The sequence below is a fragment of the Labeo rohita genome, unplaced genomic scaffold, assembly GCF_022985175.1.
Source record: "Labeo rohita strain BAU-BD-2019 unplaced genomic scaffold, IGBB_LRoh.1.0 scaffold_957, whole genome shotgun sequence".
In the NCBI taxonomy this organism is placed as follows: domain Eukaryota; kingdom Metazoa; phylum Chordata; class Actinopteri; order Cypriniformes; family Cyprinidae; genus Labeo; species Labeo rohita.
The window spans coordinates 1-27,443 of record NW_026129917.1 but is presented as its reverse complement, the minus strand read 5'-3'; the positions used below and the strand labels follow the sequence as shown (position 1 = coordinate 27,443).

Genomic DNA, 27,443 nt, shown 5'->3' with positions numbered 1-27,443 from the left:
GTCAAAAATGATACGTCAATATCAACGCCTAAACAATCATTTAATATTTAATATTTTTAAAATTCTTCTTACAGTAAACACAAAAGATGTTAATGTAGTATACTTTCTGCAGTGCATCTGTTGAATATTATCATAAAACAAAGGAGAATAGCAGGAAAATACATGTTTAAAACAATGTTTATGGTTCAAAAACAATTGGTAAAACTTCAATAACAATAAGAGTTAAAAAAAGAGACCACTAATATATGAAACACTGAAACCTAGTTCAATAGTTTTTTTTTTTAATATTTTCTATTATAGGCACAATCAGCACTGGTTCTTAGAAATGTCAATTAAAGCATTTGCAAGCAATCAGTTGGATTATCCAAGTGAGACATCATTGTTCTGACTGGACAAACTGTAGCCTTCATCCGGACTAGCAATAGAGTGCATGATGCAAAATCGAATCCACGTCAGACGGGTGGGGTGGAGAAGTTACATATTTATTCAAAAGATTAACATATGCAAAATAAGTAACTGAAATAATAATTACAAAACTGAAAAATTACAATTAAGTTTCACTATGAATATTCAAACCAATCATTTCACAAATAAATTACATAACACCAATTCAATCAAAGTTATTCTTAATCAATCTGAAAATCAAGCAAGTTAATCTTGAACTTCAAAATTCCAAGTCTGAGATGGTTAAGTCTAGAGAAGAAGATCAAGGGCTAGCCCTGAAGTGTCAGAGAAAAAGGAGAAGAAGCTGAAGTTCTTTGTCTGCAGGTGCATTTATACTCTGTATTCTCAAGGGCGTTTGAAACCACCCAAAAGAAGCAGTTTTCCAGCTATGTGACAAACTGTGCATATATAAAAAGGTCAGTGATGACTATATGATCTTGTGATGTCTGAAAAACAGAAAAATTATGCCCTGTGGTTTTTACCCCTCTAGGGGGTACAGGATGGACAACAAGTTAACTTATCTAAAAATGCTTCTGAAACTCAGACATGTGCAGTTTCTTGAGTTTAGAATGAGTTTAAAATGACAGCTCATGCATAAGGACCATAGGCTAGGCCGGAATTAAATCTAGACATAGCTAACCACAGGGAACATAGGCTGAGTACAGACGGTAAATGTCACAAAAGTTCACTACGTTCAGTACATTTAGTAAATGATTCTTATGAGTTGTTAATACAGAATAATATAAGAATAATTCATAAACATTTGCATAAATAGTTCATAAGGCATAACATTTGCATAGTTAGTTCATAATGCATAACATCTTATATGAATAGGTAAATTTCAAAATCCCAATACATCAGTGCAGACGTTTTTATCAGCCAGACATCAGACTTCCATTTAATCAAACTAATAGTCCAAATTACTTATGTAATCAAGCAATCAGTAACATTTTTCACATCACAAAGTATAGTGGTCATTATCAGTGCATGTGCTGGTGATGGTCATGCTATGCATTTTACATTTGATTTTTATAGACAACTAGGATCAACTAGATCAACTTTTGAGAAAGAAAATAATTTATTTGATGCTAAAAGATTCTTTTAAACTCTTCTCTGCTTCCTCCTTTGTGATTAACTTCCAAGCTAAGGGTATATCAGCAGGGCGAGCATTGTACTCTTTAGCAAACTGAGTGTTGAAACGGGCCATCACATATTTCCAGTAATCTGAGGCCTGTATGCTAGCATCAGCTGGGATGTGCCAATCAGGAAAGATTTCTCGGTATCTTTTGTAAGGATGGTACTCATAATTAGTCTCAAAACACTTGAACTGTTGTTCACTGTGCACATCTGTTGAGCAGATATCTGTCACTAATTTTTTATCGGATTCATACAAGAAGAATCCAAGTCCCTGAGGTCTGTGAACTGAAGCACAGTGCTCAGAGTGGGCTTCTCCACCAGCCTCACATGGAGTTTTGCAAAATGGACACTGTTTCCCACATCCAAACACACGCTTGAAGAGCTCATCCTGGGGTTTCATTTTGAGTTTGGACAGTTTCAGCTTAATGTTGATTTTCTTCAATTGTTCCTTTAGTGTCTGTTCTATCTCTTCTACAGATTTAGTTAGCCAGCATGCAAATGGTTCTTGAGAAGCATTGTTTAAAACCATCACTATTTCTAGAGAATCTTTAGGAATTACTAGCTTTTGTCCAAGCTTCCTGCATATGCACTGTATAAACCCTTTGATGCCATCTTCATATGTTTCATTCTGTGCCATTTTGACAGCTTCTAGTATCTCCATGGTGATTCCTCTAAGGTGACGTTCCTCCAACTCAGACATTTCATGTCCATTTGAAAACTGTTTGGTGATTTGATCTGATATCCAGCCCTTAACAAAACGCTCATAGGAGGAAATGTACTTCGCATACTGTTCAAACGCATCTTCCCTGAGCAGCTGCTTTAAGAGTGAGTATTGAAAAAATCCACGAGTGCTGAAATGAAATGCATTTTTACCCTGAATCATTTTGTCAACAATGTCTGGACCCAAGGAGCTGTAGATGAATGCCTCGACTGCAGGAATCAAGCAAAGTTTAGTGAATTCTTCAGCCTTTTTCTGACACTGATCACGATCATGGAAAAGATCTTTGAAATCATTGCGATATTTCTCTTTATTCTGACCAAGACATCTGCGTGGGTCATTCTCCATAATGAAACAATTATGCATGTTTTGAAATTCTCTTGCGGAAAACCCACAAATGTGCAATTTGAGGGACAGTTCAAATTCATCTGAAAATCCCATATTCTTGTTGAACATCAGTTTGTCATCAATTATGTTTATGATTTCCTGAATGTAGGTGTCATGGTAATCTAAACGTCCATTTGTCTTTTCCCGGACTACTTGATAGCATGTGTCAATTATATCATCTGTCAAATTCTGTAGGTTCACTGCAGAGTTGTCATTGATTAAACGTTTCCACAGCTTCTTTATGAAATTTTCTTTGGTGACCTTGAACACCCCTGTGCCACAATTGTTCAGATTGACTTTCATTAATTTCTCTGCAACAGAGCTTCCCTTCTGTTTCAGGTTCCTTCGAAGTTGGCTGAAAACACAATCAAATATATTTTTGTTTTTCAGTCCATTAAATGACAGCTCGTTGACAGTTTCTTGCCATATATGTTCAAAACATCTATCAAGCTCATTGTCAGTCATATAGGCATCACTTTTTGAGCAGTTGTTTTTCCGTAATTCCTCCAGTAGGCCCAACACCTTTTTCTCCATTGTGTCAGTGAATGTTTTCTTAATGTTGTCCAAATTAGTCATTCCTCTCCTGATATCCACTGTTGCTTCAAGCTGTGTCAGCAGAGAGCTCTCAGTTTCCCTTCTGAGAGATTTTACACTGTTCACAAAGTCTTGTTTGTATTTTTCCACAAGACAAATATGACCCTCTGTTTGTTCGAAGTATTTAGACAAATTTTCCATTGTGGTCTTTTCCAATGAGTCAAGCTTTGTGACAGCTTCTTGTTTTAGCCCACATAAAAGATCTTTCAAGTCTGATTTGTCTGCTTTCAGTTTGAGTATCTCAAAATTTGACACTCTGGTTTCAGCTCCTGTTAACCAAGAGTGCATATGCTTCTTGAAAGACCATTCCCATTTTTGAAATTCTGTGCACAGTCTCATGTATGCATCAGCCACCAAGCTGTTTCTGAAGCTAAATATGAAATTTTCATATTTGACTGCATTCCACAAGCTTTTTGTCCACTCCAAAAAATCTGCAATGTTGTTTACAGGTGTTTTGAGTTTGCATTTTCCAATTATGTCCGTCATGTTCTTTTTAAAGTCGTAGACAGCCTCAGAGTAACCAGCATTCACTGGTGCCATTGGAGGATTTCCATGCCACAGTCCAGGGATATACCAATTGCAAGTTTCTGGATCATACTCCATCACATCAGTGAATTTTTTATACTCTTCCTTGTTCTCCATTTTAGCAGCTGCCTCCGTCATCTCGTTCAGCTGCTCCAGCAAAAGTTTTCGGTCTCTCATGTTCTTGTCATGGGCTGACACATCAGCAACATTTTGGTGGACAAACTGACACTTAGGTTTTTTACCTATTTCCTTCATTCTGATGAAGGCATGGACTACGATCTGCAAAACGTCCTTCATCTCTGTGGAATTCTCCATTGCGATGTTTATGATTGTTATATCACTCAATCCAACAACAAGTGTGGCTAATTCATTGTCATGTTCATGACTCTCATCTAGTTTTGCCAGCTCTGGGGATTTTAGGCCTTCAGTGTCAATTACTACTAAAAAATCACAGCCAAGTTCTTTCTTCATGTCCTCTGTGACTCTGATCAGTTGCATGAAAGCTCCTCTGGTGCATCTTCCACTGCTGACTGCAAACTGAACTCCAAACATGGTGTTCAGCAAGGTGGACTTCCCTGTGCTCTGGACACCTAAAACTGTGACCACCATGATTTTATTATTGGGCTGCACCAAAAAGTTCAGATACTGAAGCACATCACTCACCCATCTGAGAGGAATATTTGATGCGTCTCCATCAACCAGTTCCAGAGGGAAGCCATCCAACATCAGCTGAGCACATAGCCGAGGTAAATGTAGCATTTGTTGATGTGATTCTACGTTTTCTGGAAGTGACACTGCAGCTTCATAGAGTTGGCCCATTTCACGCAGGAAGTGCTCTATTCCTAAAGAGCTGTTAGAGATCTGTTGGTCAAGATGTGCAATTTCCTCGTTGTTCTCTAAAAATTGCTGACACTTTTCTTTGTACTGCTCTCGGAGGCTAGAGAGGCTTTTTCGGGAGAGATTGTCAAGGTTCATCCGCATGCACTTTAAGAAATAGGACCTCTCCTGGTCTGAGCTAGTTAGTGCACTAATAAAGCAGGACATGGCCTCTGAGATATCATATTTACTCTGCTGTTTCCTGAGTTCAGTCCTTTTAATCTGGAGATCACTCTTGTATGTCTCTATGTTTTGATCACCAGCTTTCCGGAGTCTGCATTCCTCTTTTTCCAGTTTTGCCAGATCTTTCCATATTTTACCCTGAAGGGGGAGCTGATCCTGTTTGAACTGCATTGTGTCCTGTATTTCTGCTGTTATTAAATGTGCATTATTTTTTGCTTTCTGACATTCTTTGACATCTTCATCAATTTCAATTCCTAGTTCATATGCTATGGTGTCCATTCTCTCCAGACATGCTTTGTTTGGGAGATTAAGTATGTAATTTACTGTAGAATGCAGATTTTTGACAAAATTTGCATCGTTTTGACTGTTCTTCAGAATTACATGGTTTTTCTTCAAACTCATTTCAGAGGCCATTTTTTTCAGCTGTTCCACATCAAATGTTTTGCTCTGTCTGTTGCCCACTAAAAAGAACTGTGCTGTAGCATGTTGGTTGGTGAGTAACTTGTAGTCTGTGTCTAGATTGTCAAAGAATACAAAAACTGCAGTGGAGGTCTGGCATAAGAAGGAGTACTGAGTTTCAAAGGTCCTGATGTCACCTCTCAAGTTTGCAACAGCCACAGGTTCAGAGAAGACATCAATATTTTTACTTCCACAAGGTAGATACCAACTCATCTCCACTAATCCGTTTGATATCTTTCGTTGGATATCTCCACAATCCATGTCACGATGTACAAATATATCATGATACTGTTGGGGATTGCTGAGCAGTTTGTTTAAGATCTGAGATTTAGAAATGCTGCAATCACCAAGTCTAACAAAGGACACTAGCGGGAGCTCAGAGTGAACAATTCTCTCCTCCACAAAGCCTCTTGTGTCTGACAAGGAATGAGGTCTAAATTTTTTCACAATATCTCTCATGGCCCAAAGCATAAACATACACTGTTGAGTGTCAGAGTTTGGAAGAAGCAAAGGCACAGAGAACTGACACATTGACATTTTTGAAACCATTTCCTGTTGGAGGAAACCATCTGAACACAGAAGGAGGGCAGTCACTATGTCTAAAGGGTTCACAGTGTTGTTCTGATCATTAGGAAAATCGAATGTATCATTGTAAATATCTAAGTTTGACCAGTCTTCATCATTACATGAATATTTGACACTTCTTGCAGTCACATTCACCATCATCAGTTTCTTCAGGAACAGCCATGGTAAGGATGATAGAGACTGTGCTGGCTCATCTGTCACTGACCTCATGTCAATCTGTAGCACATCCTTAAGTGAGAGTTTGTTTGGGTAGTGCTGCTCCAACCCCAAATCCTGTAAGAGGCTTTGAATCTTTGTTTCTGTTTAAAAAAAAAAAAGCAAGTATTTGTTTATCATTTCATAATTTGATTAGATTTGATAATAGTACAAAATTAAGAAGTTAAACAGAACATCTTTAGTGAAATTTGCTATATCATACTAACTGGTTTGAGCATATGTGACTGCTTCTTTGCTTCGGATGCCATTTGGAAGCACTACTGTATTGTGAAAAGAGTACTTATTCCCAGGAATTAGGTCACTGAAAACCACACTGCCTGATTGTGTTGTCTCTTCCTGAATGATTTTTTTATTCTGGTAGCAGACTACATGAAACTTCTTCTTTTCACAGCCAGATGCATCCCAAATAAGAGTAACTGATGTGGATCCCACATTCTCAGCCTTGAATTTGTCAGGTGGGACTGGCCCTGTAAGCAAGCAAGCAAGCAAGTAAGTAAGTAAATAAATAAATAAATCTCATACCATTTTAAATGAATACAAGACAATTACTGGTGCATGCAGTCACTTCACTTCTGAGACTTCGATCACCATTAGCTGAAACTGAAACAAGACTGAATGTGTACTCAGTCCCTGGACACAGATCTTCTACTTCTTTGGCTGTGGCATTGGTGACAGTATACGTCTTTGTAGTTGTAGAACTGAAGCAAGTCAACTCAAATGTAGATATGTTGTCTGGACTATCCCAAGCAAGAGTAACAGAACTGGTCCCAGTAAGCTGTACTAAAATTTTACCTGGTGCAGGAACATCTGTGGAAACAAGAATCATACATTTTCAGCATCTGAAAGCAGTATTGATAAAGTATAGCCAGTGAAAAGGAGGTAGCAACTTCTTAGGTAGCTAGCTTGAAGCCAGTGAGGCTGTCAAAACAGAAGGTCGACTCTATTCACATCCGGTATAACTGTCTTTATTACACAACTGAGGAGGATTTGTGTGTATAGGGGTGTGCATGAGTCTGAATTTACCAATAAACATTTAAATAAAGCACATGACTAAACAGAAAATATGGCAAGCATGAAACACATGAACACTTTTTAGGCCAAACTTAAGTCCTACAAAATAAGCACTTACAGGTGCATCTAAAAAAATAGAATATCATGAAAAAGTTCATTTTTTGTTTGTAACTTATTTCAAAAACTGAAACTTTCATATATTCTAGATTCATTACATGTAAATTTTGTTTTAATTTTGATGATTAGAGCTTACAGCTCATGAAAATCAAAAATCCAGTATCTCAAAATATTAGAATATTTAAAGTTCTTTAAAGTATGTTCATTTATGCATTCAATACTTGGCAGCACAAATTACAGCAAATTACTTGCTCCTAGCACAAATGACAGCATGAGTAAGGAGTGGTGTGAAAGTGATCAGCCTGTGGCACTGCAAAGACACTACTGAACTTTCAGCTTGTCTGTATATTGTTGGATCAACTGTTTGTCATCTTATTCTTGAAAATATCCCATAGATTCTCAATGGGGTTCAGGTCTGGGATGTTGGCTGGCCAATCAAGCACAGTAATATCATGGTCAGCAAAAAACTTGGAAGTGTTTTTTGCACTGTGGGCAGGTGCTAAAGTCCTGCTGGAAAAGGAAATCAGCGTCTCCATAAAGCTTGTCACCAGCAGACGTCACAGCACCCCAAATCATCACTGACTTAAGAAACTTCACACTGGACTTCAAGCAGTTTGGATTCTGTGCCTCTCCAGTCTTCCTCCAGACTCTGGGACCATGATTTCAACATGAAATGCAAAATTTACATTTATTTGAAAAGAGGACTTTGGACCACTGAGCAACAGTCAAGTTCATTCTTATTAGCCCAGGTATGATGCTTCTGACGTTGTTTCTGTTTCAGAAGTGGCTCTTTTTCCTGAAGACGTCTGAGCGTAGTGACTCTTGATGCGCTGACTCCGGCTTCAGTCCACTTGTTGTGAAGCTCTCCCAAGTGTTTGAATCCGCTTTGCTTGACAGTATTTTCAAGCTTGCGGTCATCCCGATTGCATGTGCACCTTTTTCTACCCAATTTCTTCCTTCCAGTCAACTTTGCATTTAATATGCTTTCATACAGCACTCTGTAAACAGCCACCCCTTTCAGTAATGACCTTCTGTGACTTACCCTCTTTGTGGAGGGTGTCAATTTTTGTCTTCTGGACCATTGCCAAGTCAGCAGTCTTCCCTATTATTGTGGTTTCAAAGAACAAGAGACACCGGGAATTTATACTGTTAGTGATGGACATTTACTTTTTCATGATATTCTAATTTTTTGAGATGCACCTGTACATGGTCAAGTACGCACACGCAGGAAAAACACAATAAAAGGAATAAAACTCTGTCCTCTGCACAGTTCAGCCATATGCAACAAAAGGCAAGCTATGGGCACAGGTGCGAGTCTGTCCTCGCTGCAGCCTGTAGCGCAATGACGTAGCTGTATCAGATCCAATACGTATTGGATGTCTGACGTGTATGCGCGGTATTGGGGCTGTCATTGAAGCTAGTATTTAATGTAAATTAAACTGTATTTACGAGATATAGGTGCATTTCATAGGCTTACACAAATAATATTATACTGTGATTTTAAACTAGTAAGTGTATTCAAACTTTATTTTAGAAACGAGGGCGTAGTTTTGAATGAAAGAGTTTCAGGATGTAAGTTATGTTTATTTTTATTCCTTTGATTCGTTTTGAAAATAAATATCTGCTAATGACAATTTTGTTTGTTCTTTATGAAAAAATGGGGTGTATTTTTTTCCTCTGATAGTCTTATAGTTCTGTCAATAATTTGTTCATGAATCAAATATTATTTTTCGTTCTCACTCTCTGTGCCGTGACAGAGTATAAAAGTTATAGGCCTACTAAAATATGTGGACATCTTTTTTATACAGTATAAAAATAAAAAGAAAGAAAACAATCCTGTCAGTCAGGGTTCCTTTAACTGATAGACTCATTATATAGGGGTCATACCGGGTTTTTTATAGTTAATCCCATGTCCAACAAATAAATGCACACATGGTCGGGACAAGGCATATTTACACAAAAATTACAATTTCTATTTTTTGCAAGTAGGGCTCGCTGCAGCCTGCGGTGGACATCCAACCCCGCCCACAAGTCACGCCCATATCAAATACGTCACCTTGTGATTCCCCAATCCCTATCCACAACGTAGGTACAACTTCCGGTGAGGCAGCGGACGCAGTATACCAATGGTGTTCTGTGTGTGCTAATTAGCGAAGAGGCTAGGTGTTTTTTAGACCACTGTTTACTTTGTAAAGATGCACACCTTTATGACAGATGTCATTACATTCTTATGGACAACGTATATGCTTTTCAAATTTGTGTTCCCACATCATTAGCAAGTTTGGATCGCTAAATCTTGAATGACTGTCAACTAGTGAAATGACATTTGAACCAAGACATCAGAGCTTGTGTGGTCAGGGTATATTCTGGCAAACCGTTTGCCAATCACGTTTCGCAATCGGCAAAGCAGATCATAGTACACGCCGTTTACCACCACACGATGGATAACTCGCAAAGCAATACGTTCCTGCCTGTTTTCCCAGCACATCAGTATCAGTACACATTGAAAGCAAGAGGCTCGAGACGTAAGAGGCGGGGCAACCGTTTAAAATTTTCAAATTAAAAGTTTGTTTAAATGAAACATTTACTGTGTAAGCATAAAATAATCAGTGTTAAAGTAGAGCGCATTTGTACGGTGACCGGGAGGGGACACCTTCGGTTCACTTAAGTTTGTCGTTGCCACGACATATGAACTCGTGGGAACGTGATATTATGTCGTGGCCACGAGATCATTTTGTCGAGGTAACGACATCCTTATGTCACGTCAGCAAATTATGTTTTATGTTATTTATACAGCCACGTCTTCTTATGTTGAGGAAACGACATGCGCTTCTCGTGGCCACGAGTTTAATGCGTAAACAAACCTGCGCGACCATAGTAACCCGGAATTATCAGAGCTAGATTTATTACCATTTTATTTTGAATTAAGGAATTATTATATTACTTATTATAGAAATGAATACATTATTAAATGATAATACTATGCGATGCTGTCTATGCCAATGTTGTCTGTGCGCGATGTAGACAGAATTCAAAAGAAGTTGATCATTAATAAATATTACATAAAGTATATCAAATAGTCCTACAAAGATTTCATGCATCTCACAGTCTTGTAAGTCCATTAACTGATCCTCTTTTTTTCTGTAATATTTGTATCATTCCTTTGTATTCCTTATTTTTTTTTTTACCTTAATTTCTATCTCTTTACTTAACGTTTTGAATGTAAATAATACAGTAAAACTTTGAATATGCTATATGACTGGGATTTTTACTGGAATGCAGTTTAAAGGTTGAATTTGACATATATTCTATTTTATTTCGTCTAGTTAATAGACTAGCCTATATATTCACGTAGTTTCATTTGTAAATCATTTATCGTCAGACACGGGCATAAATACAATCAAAACTTCTATCAAAACTTTATTGGCACAATTGTCCTTTACAGTATTTGCAAAATATAGCAAATACTAGCATATAGGGCCTACAGAACGTTAGGCAAAGCGATACAAAATAAATATAAAATATAGCCCTAAGTCACTTATAATTTATTATTAGCCTATTATTATTATTAGGCTATTATTATTTTAATAACTGGTTAAGGCTATATTTTGTTAACGCCTGACAATTATGCCAATAAAGTTTTGACTTTATGATTGTATTTATGCCATTTACATAGAACGTTAAGTAACAAGATCGAAATGAGGGGGGGAAACCTGCGTGACCACAATAACCCGGGATTATCAGAGATAGATTTATTAATATTTTATTTTGAGTTAAGAAATTATTATATTGATTATTATAGACATGAATACATTATTAAATGATTATATTAACAACAGGGGACGCTGTCCATGTGAATGCTGTCTGTGCGCGATGCATTCGAAAGAAGTTTATCATTAATAAATATTACCCAAAGTACATCAAATAAAATAGGCCTACAAGATATTTTTATCCAACCTTCTATTAACTGATCGTTTTTTCAGTATTATTATTATTATTATTATTATTATTATTATTATTATTAGCCTATTATTTTATTTTCGTTTATGTTCCATCTCTTTACTTACTTTCTATATGTAAATACTGTAAATGCTCGACATTTGTTATATGACTGGGATTTTTACTGGAATGCAGTTTAAAGGTTGAATTATTTTATTTTGTTTCTCTAATTATAGTGTTTCACTGAGGAATGAATCATTCACGTAGTTTAATTTGTAAATGAAAACACACTCATTTATCGTCACACACGGGCATAAATACAATCAATAAAGTCAAAACTTTATTGGCATAATTGTCAAGTATTAATAAAATTAGCCCTAACCAGTTATTAAAATAATAATAGCCTAACCATAATAATAATAATAATAGGCTAATAATAAATTATAAGTGACTTATAAGTGGCTATATTTTTATATTTATTTTGTATTGCTTTGCCTAACGTTCTGTAGGCCCTATATGCTAGTATTTGCTATATTTTGCAAATACTGTAAACGACAATTATGCCAATAAAGTTTTGACAGAAGTTTGATTGTATTTATGCCTGTGTGTGACGATAAATGATTTACAAATGAAACTACGTCAATATATAGGCTAGTCTATTAATTAGAGGAAATAAAATAGAATATATGTCAAATATATGTCAAAACCTTTAAACTGCATTCCAGTAAAAATCCCAATATAGCATATTCAAAATTGTACTGGCATCTCGAGCATTTAAGCAAAGAGATCGAAATTAAGGTAAAAAAAATAACGAATATAAAGGAATGATACAAATATTACAGAAAAAAGAGGATCAGTTAATGGACTTACAAGACTGTGGGATGCATAAAATGTTAATGTAAAATGTAGGCCTATTTGATATGTAATATTTATTCACGATCAACTTATTTTGAATGCTGTCTACATCGGGCACAGACAACATTCGCATAGACAGCATCGCATAATATTATCATTATCATTATCGTCACACACAGCATAAATACAATCAAAACTTCTGTCAAAACTTTATTGGCATAATTGTCGTTTACAGTATTTGCAAAATATAGCAAATACTAGCATATAGGGCCTACAGAACGTTAGGCAAAGCGATACACAAAAAAATATAAAAATATAGCCACTTATAAGTCACTTATAATTTATTATTAGCCTATTATTATTATTATTATGGTTAGGCTATTATTATTTTAATAACTGGTTAGGGCTAATTTTATTAAAGCTTGACAATTATGCCAATAAAGTTTTGACTTTATTGATTGTATTTATGCCCGTGTGTGACGATAAATGAGTGTGTTTTCATTTACAAATTAAACTACGTGAATGATTAATTCCTCAGTAAAACACTAGTCTAATAATTATACGAAACAAAATAAAATATAATTCAACCTTTAAACTGCATTCCAGTAAAAATCCCAGTCATATAACATATGTCGAGCATTTACAGTATTTACATATAGAAAGTAAGTAAAGAGATGGAACATAAACGAAAATAAAATAATAGGCTAATAATAATAATAATAATAATACTGAAAAAACGATCAGTTAATAGAAGGTTGGATAAAAATATCTTGTAGGCCTATTTTATTTGATGTACTTTGGGTAATATTTATTAATGATAAACTTCTTTCGAATGCATCGCGCACAGACAGCATTCACATAGACAGCGTCCCCTGTTGTTAATATAATCATTTAATAATGTATTCATTTCTATAATAAGTAATATAATAATTCCTTAATTCAAAATAAAATGGTAATAAATCTAGCTCTGATAATTCCGGGTTACTATGGTCGCGCAGGTTTGTTTACGCATTAAACTCGTGGACACGAGAAGCGCAAGTCCTTTCCTCAACATAATAAGACGTGGCCATGAGAAATGGATGTCCTTCCCTCCACAAAATGATCTCGTGGCCAGGACATAATATCACGTTCTCACGAGTTGATATGTCGTGGCCACGACAAACTTACTTTAACACTGATTATTTTATGCTTACACAGTAAATGTTTCATTTAAACAAACTTAATTTGAAAATTTTAAACGGTTGCCCCGCCTCTTACGTCTCGAACTTCTTGCTTTCAATGTGTACTGATAGTGATGTGCTGGGAAAACAGGCAGGAACGTTTTGCTTTGCGAATTATCCGTCGTGTGGTGGTAAACGGCGTGTGCTATGATCTGCTTTCCCGATTGCGAAACGTGATTGGCAAACGGTTTGCCAGAATATACCCTGACCTTGTGTTAAAGTGCCCCTATTATGCCTTTTCAAATATGTCCTTTCATGTAGTGTGTCATGTATGTTAACATAAACTATCTGCAAAGTTGTGAAGCCGACAGTGAATGATAAATAAAGTTATTGTCTATCAAAAAAAAAAGAGTCGACTCACATTTGCCTGAAGGAGTCCTCAGGATTTCAAATCTTTTTCTGTTACGGCCACACGTCACGAAGTAACAGATTTGCATAATGTCCGCCCACGTTCTACGTCGCGAACAACTTGCCAGCCCATACATTTCCATGGGGTTTACGTCACATGGAAATTTACATGTACATTATACAGAAGACGCTGTATCATAGGCTGTGAGTAAAACTGTTTTATATTCACTTCCAAAAGATGATGAATCTACAAAGATTGTATTTTCTAGCGATCGTTCAAAATAAGTAGTTGTGCATGTTATGTTGTGTAACAGCCCTGCACATGTCTTGCTAACCGGCTAAATCACGTAGTTCTGTTGTTCAGCTGTGGACCCACTGTAGTCTGACAATTTGTGATTGATACAGCTTGACTGTCTGTCTGTCTCATTAGTTGGAGTAATGATAAAGGATGGAGCACGAAGGGGCTTTCACACCGAATGCGGAAAGCGCTGTGCTATGAGGTTTCATTCGTTGTAATGTCTTCCACCCTGCGAGGACGACTTGTTTCGGTCTCGACCAAAGCACACGCGCAGTGGAGCGCGCACGCCGCGGACAAAGTTCAAATGAGTAGTTTAAATGAACTTTTGTCGCTGTGCTCTTAAGGGCTGCACTGAACCCAGCGGCCAGCGCAACGCTTTCCGCGTTCGGTGTGAAAGCCGCTTAATGCATTGTACATTGCTTAAGTTTACAACATAGAGGTGTGCCCGGTTCGGTTATAAAAGCAAATTGTGAGCACTTTCCACGGTAGACCGTGTTAACATGTCGATCAGCCACTTCAGCCGTTTCATCGTCAGACTCTGGCTGGAATTATTATGGTAAAATCGATGCCATCTTTTCTATGTATTGACAAGTCTCCAGGGCTGTCATTCAGTTATGGCAATGGGCGTTTCATTCTCCGACACGCTGTACGCGGTAGACCAATCATAAAGGACTGCGCCATCTGACCAATCACAGCAGTGAGGACTCACGAAAGGGGGGGGAGGGGGTTAAAGAAACTGATTCTTCGAACTGCTTCACACGAGTCATTTGTGAATCATTTAGAAATGGGGTAAAATTAAATCTATTTTTGGAGAAAACTGAAGTGTTTTTTGACCTTGCATACATGTAAACCTGTTTTGGGAGTCTATTAAAACAATATTAGCAACCTTTAAAATGGCATAATAGGGGCACTTTAAAGGGCATGCCTGATGAAGCCTGGATTCAAGGCTTGTTAACGTAGAAATCCCTTTTGTAGAAGCCTTGCTTTCTGTCCAGTCATGTGCGCGATTCACTTTGTGTCCTAATGTTCAACCGCCAGATCTTACTTTGCCAGTACATTTTCATTGGGACCTATTTAATAATTACATTTTTAAATACCCAGTCATACAAGTAATATGAATAATACAAATTATTTCAGGAAAATTAAATATATGCCATATGCAATTAATATATGTGTACATTATTCTTCTATTACATCATATTGATATTCGTATTTGCATTTAATGGGACTGTTCAATGGGTTAAATTCATTCATCAGAGTCAGAGATTTAAAGTGCCCCTATTATGCCATTTTAAAGGTTGCTAATATTGTTTTGATACACTCCCAAAACAGGTTCACATGTATGCAGGTCAAAAAACACTTCAGTTTTCTCCAAAAATAGATTTAATTTTACCCCATTTCTAAATGATTCATAAACGACTTGTGCGAAGCACTTCGAAGAATCAGTCTCTCTAAACCCCTCCTTTCCGTGAGCCGTCACTGCTGTGATTGGTCAGATGGCGCAGTCCTTTATGATTGGTCTACCGCATACAGTGTGTCGGAGAACGAAACGCCCATTACCATTAACTGATTGACAGCCCTGGAGACTTGTCAAGTCCGATTCCGATTCCTGGTTCTGGAATCGATGGGATTCAATTCCAAGAATCGATTCCTCACTGTTGTTTTCGATTCTTGTTTTTTTAGATTGGAGGAATCTAATTTCGCCATCACTGTAGGATATAAAAGTCTTAGAAAGTAACCTTTTCATAATATGAAGCTTTGTTTTTATAAATTATGATACATTTCTGTATTTAAATTATTTTTATCTGCGTTGCCCATGAAATTAGTCATAGCCCACAGCAGTGTACATGCGTTTATTGCATGAATGAAACAAGACGTGTACGGTTCAGCTGAATGATGTTACTTCAACCGTATGCACAAAATTAACAAACTGTACACTGAAACAAAATAACCAGAACATTAACAACAACATTGATATAAGAGCTTGTGGTTTATCTGTCAGTCAGATGCTCACTCTCCACACTTATCTGTGCTCTCGGTGCTTTCAGAATGATCCCAGGCTGATAGAAAGGTTAAAAATAGCATTTAATTTAAGATGGAAATAGGATCAAGACCCTCAATCACGTCATGATCTATTCTTTTGTGCAGCGCTCATGTGGACAACATAAGCCAGAAACAAGCCGTCCATGCAGGGCGGAAGAAATTGAAACGAATGGGTTTCATAGCACAGCGTTTTCCGCATTCGGTGTGAAAGCCACTTTGTGCGCCATCCTTTATCATTACTCCAACTAATCAGACAGACAGACAGTCAAGCTGCATCAATCACAAATTGTCAGACTACAGTGGGTCCACAGCTGAACAACAGAACTACAGAAGCTTGATTTAGCCGGTTAGCATGACATGTGTAGGGTTGTTACACAACATAACATACACAACTACAGTCATTTGAAAAAGTTAGGACACCCTATTGAATTACATGGTTTTCTGTATCAGGACATCATTAAAAAAAACTAGTCCCTGGCTGGTCTTAAAATTTCAAAAATAAAACCTCAGATGAACAACAACACATGTTAAATTGTGCCGTGTCATTATTTACTGAACAAAAATAAAGCCAAAATGGAAAAGCCATGTGTGACAAAGTTAGGACACCCTTACTGTTAACATTGAAATTAAGAGGATAAATGACAGTCAAGCACTGCTAATCAAATACCTTTGATGAACTGATCATCAGCCAGTCTGAGCACCTCTATAAAAGTATAAGATTTGGCAGTTTGCTGGTCTGGAGCCTTCAGGTGTGTGTTAACACAATGCCAAGGAGGTAAGACATCAGCAATCATCTTAGAGAAGCACTTGTTGCTGCCATTAATCTGAGAAGAGTAATATGGCCATTTTCAAACAATTTGAAGTTTATTCACAAGTAGAAGACATTTACCTTCCAGGAATGGACGTCCCAGAAAATTCACCCCCAGATCAGACCGTGTAAAGCTCAGAGAAATGGCAGCCAACCCAAAAACTACACCTCAGACTCTACAGGCCTCAGTTAACATGTTAAATTATAAAGTTCATGACAATACCATTAGAAAAATATGGGACAAAAATGGCATGTTTGGAAGGCTTGGCAGAAGAAAGCCTCTTCTGTCTAAAAAAAAACATTGCAGCACAGTTTAGGTCTGCAAAGTTGCATCTGAACAAAACACAAGTCTTCTAGAATAATGTCCTTTGAACAGACGAGACCAAAGTGGAGATGTTTGGCCATAATGCACAGTGCCAAGTTTGGTGAAAACCTAAAGAGCATATCAGCACAAACACCTCATACCAAAAGACAAGCATGCTGGAGGGGGACTGATCATTTTGGGCTTGTTTTGTAGCCACAGGACCTGGGCACCTCACATTCATTGAGTTGGCCATTGTAACGTGGTGAAGGAGGGAAGCCAAGCCACGAAGCTATTAGTACAACTCCGTACTGAAAGAAAATAGCGAGGCAGGGGACAAAGTGGAGGGATGTCCACGTTGCACATTTATTCTTAGATACAGACCATACAAGCCAGGTCTCACGGCATATAAACTATTACCTTCGGCAAAATAATAACCGGACAGCCTGTTCGGGGTCTGTAGCTTTCACCAGCGTCCACATTACTGGAGTCAAGGAAGTCGACTTGGGGTTAAAGGTGATACGCAGTGACAAAATAAAAAGGGGGCGCCACCGTGTGGCGTCAACTGGTAATGCTCTGCTGTACTCTGGCTGTTACACCATGAACTCCTCTGTATATCAAAGTATTCTAGAGTCAAATGCGAGGGCATCTAAAGTTGGGCCAAAATTGAGTCATGCAACAGGACAATGATCCCAAGCACACCAGCAAATCTACAACAGAATTGCTGAAAAGAAAAGAATCAAGGTGTTGCAATAGCCCAGTCCAAGTCCAGAGCTCATCCTGACTCAAATGCTGTGGTGAGAGCTGTGCATAAGCAAATGCCCACAAACCTCAATAAACTGGAGCAACGTTGAAAAGAAGAGTGGTCCAAATTCCTCCAGAGCGATGTGAGAGACTGATGAAGTCACACAGAAAATGAATGCTTCAAGTTAGTGCTGCTAAAAGTGGATCTACAGGCAACTGACTCATAGGGTGTCCTAACTTTGTCACACATGGCCTTTCCCTCTTGGCTTTATTTTTGTTAAATAAATAATGACACAGTGTGATATGTCATGTGATGATGTTTATCTGAGGATTTATTTTCCAAATTTTAAGACCTGCCAAGGACCAGATCATTTTTTATTATGTCCTGATACACAAAACCATGAAATTCAATAGGGTGTCCTAATTTTTTTTACAAGACTGTACGCATTTTAAACGATTACTAGAAAATACAATCTTTGTAGATTCATCATCTTTTGGAAGTGAATATAAAACAATTTTGCTTACAGCGAAGGATACAGCGTCTTCTGTATAATGTACATGTAAATTTCCATGTGACGTAAACCACATGGAAATTTTACTGTTTGTTGGCGGGCAAGTTGTTCGCGACGTAGAACGTGGGCGGACATTATGCAAATATGTTACTTCGTGACGTGTGGCCGTAACAGAAAAAGATTCAAATTTCTGACGACTCGTTCAGGCAAATGTGAGCCGACTCTTTTTTTCTGATAGACAATAACTTTATCTATCGTGCACTGTCGGCTTCACAATGAACACATGAAACACTACATGAAAGATTATATCTGAAAAGGCATAATAGGGGCACTTTAACAAACAAACACACACACGGTTAGACTTTTATTTGTGCATATAACATGGGCCGATCTATGGAAATTGTGGTGAATGCTTCTTCCAACGTGTAGTGAACAACAGTCAAGATGGCATTCCAAGGATCAGTTTATGGCAGAGCCCTTCCTAACCGCCAGGTTTGGAGGGAGATGTGCCACACTGTGATTGGATCTTGGTGGAGTAGAATAAACAAATGTTCAGAAACATCAGATAAGATGCCAAGACAACTGCCAGACACCTCCAGCAGGACAGGAAGCGAGACCTCCTGCACCCATGACCACCTAAAAGAGGACTTCTCATTGGACTATGGGTTGACCCTCACCAATCCTAAGGTTTAGGAATGATTGCCATAAAAATTCCTTCTGAACTCTGGATGCAACAGCAGCGGCCGAAACAAAGAAAGGCCACAGAGATCCATTCAAATCCATTCATACCTATGTTTGGAGACCTTAAATTGACGTAACCCTAACCGTATTCACGTCACCCTCACATAAAGTACGGTTTATATGTTGATGGCCATTGACTGTTAACATAACAGTTCACGGAAGCAGGCCGAATAACATATTACGGTATAAATGAGCGATTGTTTAGCAGTTTCCCATCATGTTTGGACTCTTTTTGCTCCTCATGATGTGCATAACAATTTGAAAGAGGTTTGGTAAAGAAATATTGCATGGGTAAAATGTTAAAGACACTGTTTAACTTTGTACTCCACTATATGCAAATAAGTTCCACACTAGGGCGGGCAACACCATGGCCACCACGCACACAAGCGGCCAATCACATTCCTGGAATGGAGAGGCGCCAGATTCCAATCCCCTCCTCATCAGAAAGGGATAAATGTACCCTTCCAAAAGACACACCTTGTTCTTAGTCTCCAACACAGTTGAGACAACAGCAGATTAACAACGTTCTGAGTCTTTCATTCAGAGAGACTGTAACAGACCATCTGTGTTCTGAGTTCCAATCCTGCGAGGGAAAGGACACTTACAGATGCAACGTCCTGAGTTTCTGGCCTGACGAGGAAAGAGACTTCAAGACAGCTAAGGTTCAGCTCAGCTCTTGAGTAACCTTCTTTATTGCATTCGGCTGCCCTTCAGTTGCAAAGGACCCAGCAGTGACGGACCCCGTCTGACTCTTGCCACTCCGAAAGCAGCGCAGCCCAGCCCACAAAGGACCTCCGCATAGGCAGACACTGCCTGAAACACACAGCTCCTCGACGACGCAGCCCAGCTGCAAGGGACCCTGTGAAGACCCATCTGACCCAGCTGCTCGGTCCATGCTCTAAGGACCCCTTTGGCACAACGGAAGTTTAGCAATCTCCAGGTCAGCGCATCGACGGCTACCAGAACGCAACTCTGTGCCCTCCCCACTGTACGCAATCTGCATCACTAGTGGAAGACGTCTCTGCCGCCGGACTGATCACCCGACCACGTGGAACGTAACTATAAACTTACCAAACCTCTTTCCTAAAGACCTTGGCTTAGTTTATACCTGCAGCCTATGTTTTCTAACCTGTTTAGATAACATTTACTTGGGGCCAGCATTACAAACGATAGCTTTATTGTTTGTTCAAAGATAAATAAGCAGTTATTTATCGTTAAGCCTACCAGAGCCATTAAGTGGTTTTCCATAAGCGACATTACCATAGAAATCTCTTCCATTGCTACAATCAGCTCAACAGCATTGCATTCTGCCATTCTGTATTCACTCCATTTATTTGTTTTATGACTTATTTGATATTTTCTTTCATGTGTAGTTACCTATTATCTATTAGCAGTGCATATTCATTTATTGGTTTTATCACTAGTTGTTGTATTTACTCTTGCATATCTATTGTTAATAAATTTCATTAATTTTATTACAATTGTGTCTTCCCTGTGTCGATGATCCAAGGCTCTACTAGCTAGCAAAACCACCAAACTTTCAGATAAATCTGTTGTCCAACTCCCTCCAGAGTGCAATTCTCAAATTATTGAATGTATTGCCGAATTAACAGTCCTTGACTGATGCATTGAACCAAGCAAGGTGGGAACTGGTCATCTGATATACTCACATCTGCACCTTGAGTGACGTGTGACCCAAAAATCACAGAGTCATTGGTGACGTGAGTCCCCTGTACTACAAACGGAACTTTACAGTCTTTTGGCTGCTTTATTTTTTACTAACCACCGAATCGCGCTGTTTTTGCCACTCTCGAAGCTTTAAATCTTTTCTTGAAACAGTCAGAGGAAAGTCTTGGTGCTTCACGAGGCTTCATTTGCCCGTCACTCCTGTCAACTGTTGAATGAATGAGTGTCACGTCCCGCTTGTTTACTTTAAACCGGAAGACGCTCCCACTTTTGGGATACCGGGGAAACCCGGAAGTATGTCGAAGCAACTTACGGTAGTTTCGGGGATCTATATAAAATAATAGGGCATTGTCTTTCGTTTTACTAATACACTTTTTCTTATTTGTGTAAAGGATGTCTAGGCTAAAATGCCACAACTTAAATCTAATATTTTTACTATGTCTAATATGGAGCCGATTTCATCATCATGAAAGCCTGTAATACGCTTGCATTGACTACATTAGACTAATTGTTAATAAAAACCTTTAAACCTTACCTTGTTCATTTATGTAATGAGATAAATTCACATTTATTACGATTGATTTCAGGTGAATTTTAACTGTATCAAATTTAAAGGGGGCAGTTTGATTTTGGTATTGTAAAAGTATGTAAAATTATTGTAAGTTGGTATTGTATAATTGTCAGTTATTTTTTTTTTAAAGATGTGTTCCACTTATCATAAAGTGTTAACATTTGAATGACAGAATCAACAGTTCTCCATATGCAGTAGACTACACATGCATAGGCTAAATAGAGGTTGATTGCTTTGATAGTTTAAATAAGTAATATGACATTGACCTTCAGGCCTTGTTCATCACAACTTGATATAAAATGTGTCCAGGTCCTCCACATACAGTCATGTGAAAAAGTTAGGACACTCTATTGAATTTCATGGTTTTGTGTATCAGGACATAATAAAAAATGATCTGGTCCTTGGCAGATCTTAAAATTTGGAAAATAAATCCTCAGATAAACATCATCACATGACATATCACACTGTCATTATTTATTTAACAAAAATAAAGCCAAGAGGGAAAGGCCATGTGTGACAAAGTTAGGACACCCTATGAGTCAGTTGCCTGTAGATCCACTTTTAGCAGCACTAACTTGAAGCATTCATTTTCTGTGTGACTTTATCAGTCTCTCACATCGCTCTGGAGGAATTTGGACCACTCTTCTTTTCAACGTTGCTCCAGTTTATTGAGGTTTGTGGGCATTTGCTTATGCACAGCTCTCACCACAGCATTTGAGTCAGGATGAGCTCTGGACTTGGACTGGGCTATTGCAGCACCTTGGAAGGTAAATGTCTTCTACTTGTGAATAAACTTCAAATTGTTTGAAAATGGCCATATTACTCTTCTCAGATTAATGGCAGCAACAAGTGCTTCTCTAAGATGATTGCTGATGTCTTACCTCCTTGGCATTGTGTTAACACACACCTGAAGGCTCCAGACCAGCAAACTGCCAAATCTTATGCTTTTATAGAGGTGCTCAGACTTGCTGATCAGTTCATCAAAGGTATTTGATTAGCAGTGCTTGACTGTTATTTATCCTCTTAATTTCAATGTTAACAGTAAGGGTGTCCTAACTTTGTCACACATGGCTTTTCCATTTTGGCTTTATTTTTGTTCAGTAAATAATGACACGGCACAATTTATCATGTGTTGTTGTTCATCTGAGGTTTTATTTTTGAAATTTTAAGACCAGCCAGGGACCAGTTTTTTTAATGATGTCCTGATGATCCAAAATAACACAAAATTTAAGCTTTCTATTTGAATATATATATATATATTTTTAAGTGTATATATAAATAGTTTGAATATAAATATATATTTAAGTGTAATATATTTCTGTGATCAAAGCTATTTTCAGCATCATTACAGTCTTCTGGTCACGCTGATTTGCTGCTCAAGAAACATTTCTGATTATCATCAATATTTAAAGCAGTTGAGTACATTTTTTCTGGATTCTTTGATAAATAGAAAGATCCAAAGATCAGCATTTATCTGAAATAAAAAGGCTTTTGTAACATTATACACTATACCATTCAAAAGATTGGAGTCAGTGTTTGTGTATATATACATTATTATAGAATTAACATATTATAGAAATTAATACTTTTTATTTAGCAAGGATGCTAAATATATAGACATTTATAATGTTTCAAAAGATTTCTATTTCAGATAAATGCTGTTCTTCTGAACTTTCTATTCATCAAAGAAACCTGAAAAAAAAATCTACTCAGCCATCAACTTAATAATAATAGTAATAATAATAATAATATTGAGCAGCAAATTAGAATATAGAATGATTTCTGAAGGATCATGTGACTGGAGTAATGCTAAATGTCATATTTGAAATCAATGGAATGAATTACATTTTAATAGAAATATAAAATATTTTAAAATATTTTAAAATGTTACTGTTTCTTCTATACGTTGTATCAAATAAATCCAGGTGTGGTGGGCAGAAGAGACTTTAAAAAAAAAAAAAAAACCCGCCTCACAACAAGCCTCAACCCGGCAGAACTGCCCTGCATCAGGCTTGGACTGAAAATGTGTAGAATGCACAAAAACATTGACAAACGTTATGTGATCTTTCCATTAATATAGAAGAATACAAAGATAATTTGAGACATACACAGAGTTATCCAGCAAGACGTAGTGAAATGATGCGGTTACTCATCTGATCTACTGTGCATGGGTACCGTGATCAGTGTTAATCATTAAAGATGTCATATGTATGTGAGTGTTTTGTGTGGGGGGCCAGGTAAGTATATAAGTGTGAGAGGGATGAAGTGTGTGAGTGGGTGAGATGACTGTATTGTGTGGGGGTCAGGTTATAAAAAAAACTGCACATTGATTCAGCATTCACTTTATGTCATAAGACGTAGATAGATAGAATAGATCTAGAAACACCTCTGATAGTTTTGAGAAAAGGCCAATGAAATTGGGTGTGCAGATTTTGCATAGCTGGCCACGGCCCGGACATCCGGGTATAAGTAGGGCAGCGCGTGTTCTGCTCACTCCTTCTGTTTTTCGGAACCAAATGCACCGTCTCTGTGTGAGAAGCGGCATCATTTACCAATACCTTTCCCCTAACGATCGGCACGATCGCTGTGTTCACTATTTGGGGCGTGAACATGCTGATGCAGCGTTCGCTGAGGGAGGTTGTGAGGCTTGCGAAGACCATAGACTGTAAAAAACATGGACGTAGTGTCCGTGACGTCACCCGTAGATTTCTGAAGAGCATTTTTGAAGCTCTTAGTGGGCGGGACTCAGCCGTCGCCATCTTGGAATCACGTCATTGCACGTCACTCCCGGATAATCGAAAATGGGCAAATAGGCGGGATGTGGGTTGAGCTGGTTGCTGAAACCACGCCCACCTAGCGCGACGGTGATGACAGCAGTGGCAATCCACCTGTCACTTAAATGGCCACGCCCTAAATTACGCAGAACTTTAAGGCTTAATATAAATTAAACGGATGAGTTATAAAAAAATTCACCCCCTCACAGTTGACATGAAAGGCAAAATTAGCTATATAGACCAAAATCACTTTTTGTACCAGGCTGTAAACGTATTTTTTTCTGCTGTGAAGTTGGGCATTTTAACATGGGGAGTCTATGGGATTGACTCCCTTTTACAGCCAGTCTCTAGCGGCCAGTCGATAAATTGCAGTTTTAGTCACTTCCGTGTTGGCTTCAAGAGGGAGACCGGGAGGTTGCCACTTGGCGAAGACATTTTATATAATTGGGTGTTTGGGCTCCCAAGGGTGACCCCTAGTGTCGTACACTTGACACAACGTCTCCGTTCCCTCCATCAGGGAACGAGGGTTATCATACATAACCGAGACAATAAATTTAATGGTTGTTGTTTTTTATTATTATTGAAAATGTCTGTAGCTATATTAGAATAATATAAAATCTAAATAAACAAAATGTAGCGGCATTAATCTAATATCCCCAATTAAATTTAAATAAATATGAGGGATATAATCAAAAAGACATTTAGGCTAACTCTATCAGAGTGATCTATATCTAAATAATTAGCTATTTGCAGTGCAACGTCTGCATATCAGTCATGTTACAGTGCTTGTTGTATCCTTATAATAATGGATACAACACTGATATGTGCATCCTGGCGATAACATATGAAATTCAGGCTATTAAAAAAAAAAAATAAAAAAAAAACTTTGAAGTTGTAAAGACGAAAACATTGTGGATGATTTTAATGATTTTAGACATGAAAGTATTTACACTGTAATGTAATGTAGGTCATCGTGTATTGTAATGTAGGTCAAAAACCCTTGATACATGTACTGCATTAGACTTTACTTAGACCAAGTCGTTAGACCAAGTAACGACAATGCAACGAGTAATGCAAAATGTAAATAAAAATATTAATTTACTCGAGAACTACTACAGTGCATGCGCATATAACATCCAATACGTATTGAATCTCATCTAGCTACGTCATCGTGCTACAGGCTGCAGCAGGACCTCTTGACTGAACACAACAATTTCTAAACAGCCAGTACTGACCAATTTATCACAGTCAGTTACCATTGCTTTCTGTATGTGATTCAACGACATGAATGGTTAAGAAGGGCTACAAACAGTCATCATTTTTTTCCAACATGTCTGCAACATTTACATTTTAATGTAAATTATGGCCAGCATTTCATTAAAACTTAAAAATCATTCAAGGGTAATTTTGTTACCTTGTAATTTGGTGACTTCTTCCTTTTGATATGACTCAGAAGAATGTGGAAATGTGTGCTGTTTGTCTTCACTGTCTTCACTAGCAGCTTCAGTTGGATTTTCCTTCATTTGAAAGTTTTTTTGACATTAGTGACATGCAAATTTAGGTGTGTTGAGATTACATTTGTTTAAGACACATAATTAGCAAAGATAATTAGGAAAGTCAAGATCTATTTCTTACTTTGTCCTTACTGGAGCAGTCCATTACAACTGTTTGGGAGTTTATTGAGACTCCTAAGAGAAAGAAGATGCAGTTTTAATTGCTTAAATATGTACAAATCATTCAAAAAATGTTAAAAGTGAAGTGATTTGAAGTGATTTGGCTTGATTGCATGTTTACAATTAATAATCTCAATTTTTTTAGTATGCAACACTCTCATGATTACCATAGTTGTCAAATGTAGACCTACATGCTTTGTCAAAGTCTTACATTTAATCAATAAATTCATTAAGAATAATCACATTTTCAGTGCTGGTACAGAAGCTGCATCCGAAGTGATTTAGATGTTAACACAGACTGTTTAATGCTTAAAAAGAACCGTGACATTGCTTTCCCTTCTAAAATGTTTAATTTTTATATAATGTGATTATGTGCTTAAATTATGTGTGAATATTCCCACATTCCCACACTTTGACACAACTGGAATAAGGCTTTTCATTCCAAACACAACGTTAAAACACGTAAGTATTACTTGCATTATAATAACATCATCTACCAGGTGAATATCCTATACTATTAAAATGTGCTATAAGAAATACTATTTTCATGTGGGAAAGCTTACTGTATATAAGCTAGTTGAAATCACAGTTAGAAGCATTAAGACTCTAATAAATTTCTACTGTAACTTATAACAAGATAAACAAAAACGTACGCCGAATTCTTTTAAATGTCTAAGTGGGTTTAATTGGCCTACGGTTCTTTTAGAAGTTTAGAATTTTTCAGAAGCTACTTACAAGCGATCTCCACGCATCCAGTGATGGAAATCCTCTGCATTTCTGCAGCGTAACTCAAGGATTTTCTAACGCCGTAGTAAGTGACGTTTAGCGGACTGAACCAATCCTGTTTAAAGTACATTTCGACATCGTTTACCCTGTTGTTTTAAGTGTTTTGTAATATCATGTGTTTATATTTGTATTGAGATTTGTATTGTATTACCGAATTAACTTTAGGTTTAAGAACTTTACGTGTGTCCAAAAAAGTAACAATAACGTTTTATTCAGTGGTTTGGTCCGAACGAAAAACAGAAACTTACAAGTTAAACGAAACCTATCCGTTCCTTGTAAATGTCCCCGCCCTCTGCATAAGCCTGTTGGAAGGACAGTCTTTTAGCTCATATATGTATTGTAATTTCTTCATACTTCTGCCTGGGATATTATGACATAATTCATAAAGAACACTTTGGCATATTTTGCAATTCTGTGTGACCATTAAATCCATTGTCAACCATTTGTAAATTATTGCACATTTTATGATCTGTGCTTATGTTTCGTTTGAAGAGACATACACTGATTGCCATTTCATTTAGCCAAATTATTCATAAGCTAAATCTGTGATCATGATTCTTTTTTTTTTTTCAAAACCTTCCAGTGCTTTATCGGTCAGAAAACATGCTGTATGACTGGCAGGCTAAGAGAGTGATGCTTTGCATATGCTGGCTTTCGTTTTTCCAGGTTATCAGTCTGGCTTTGAACGCCATGGAAGAACAGATGGATCCACTTGTCTTTGCATTTAAAAACTGGAAATTTTGTTACAGACACTGAAAACTTCTCAGTTTCTGATGGCTGTTTGTAAAATATTAATCTTCAGGCTTCTTCTATTGACAGGTTTGCGTCTGGCAGGTGGCACGGTCTCTGACAATTTTAAAGAATGCAGTCAGTTCTTCTACATGCATACAGC

General features: G+C 37.5%; 1 protein-coding gene across 1 annotated transcript; it reads right to left on the bottom strand.

Annotated features, from left to right (window-relative positions):
• LOC127162511 (interferon-induced very large GTPase 1-like) lies at nt 1-26,724 on the bottom strand. The gene is made up of 7 exons (XM_051105291.1): nt 26,703-26,724; nt 26,501-26,606; nt 25,728-25,780; nt 25,507-25,609; nt 6,674-6,931; nt 6,331-6,591; nt 1-6,207 (listed from the first exon to the last, which is right to left on the bottom strand). Exons 3-7 carry the CDS (start codon nt 25,749-25,751, stop codon nt 1,523-1,525), a joined length of 5,331 nt encoding a protein of 1,776 aa, XP_050961248.1. The 5' UTR covers nt 25,752-25,780; nt 26,501-26,606; nt 26,703-26,724; the 3' UTR covers nt 1-1,522.
• Nucleotides 26,725-27,443: the final 719 nt, after the last annotated feature.

What these genes read in the sequence shown, in the direction of transcription:
- LOC127162511 (XM_051105291.1), bottom strand. Translation starts at nt 25,751, where the DNA reads ATGGACTGCTCCAGTAAGGACAAA. An exon ending in AGAAGTCACCAAATTACAAG is followed by an intron (nt 6,932 to 25,506) that starts GTAACAAAATTA and finishes TTGTTTCCACAG; the next exon opens with ATGTTCCTGCACCAGGTAAA. An exon ending in AGTCACATATGCTCAAACCA is followed by an intron (nt 6,208 to 6,330) that starts GTTAGTATGATA and finishes TTTTTTAAACAG; the next exon opens with AAACAAAGATTCAAAGCCTC.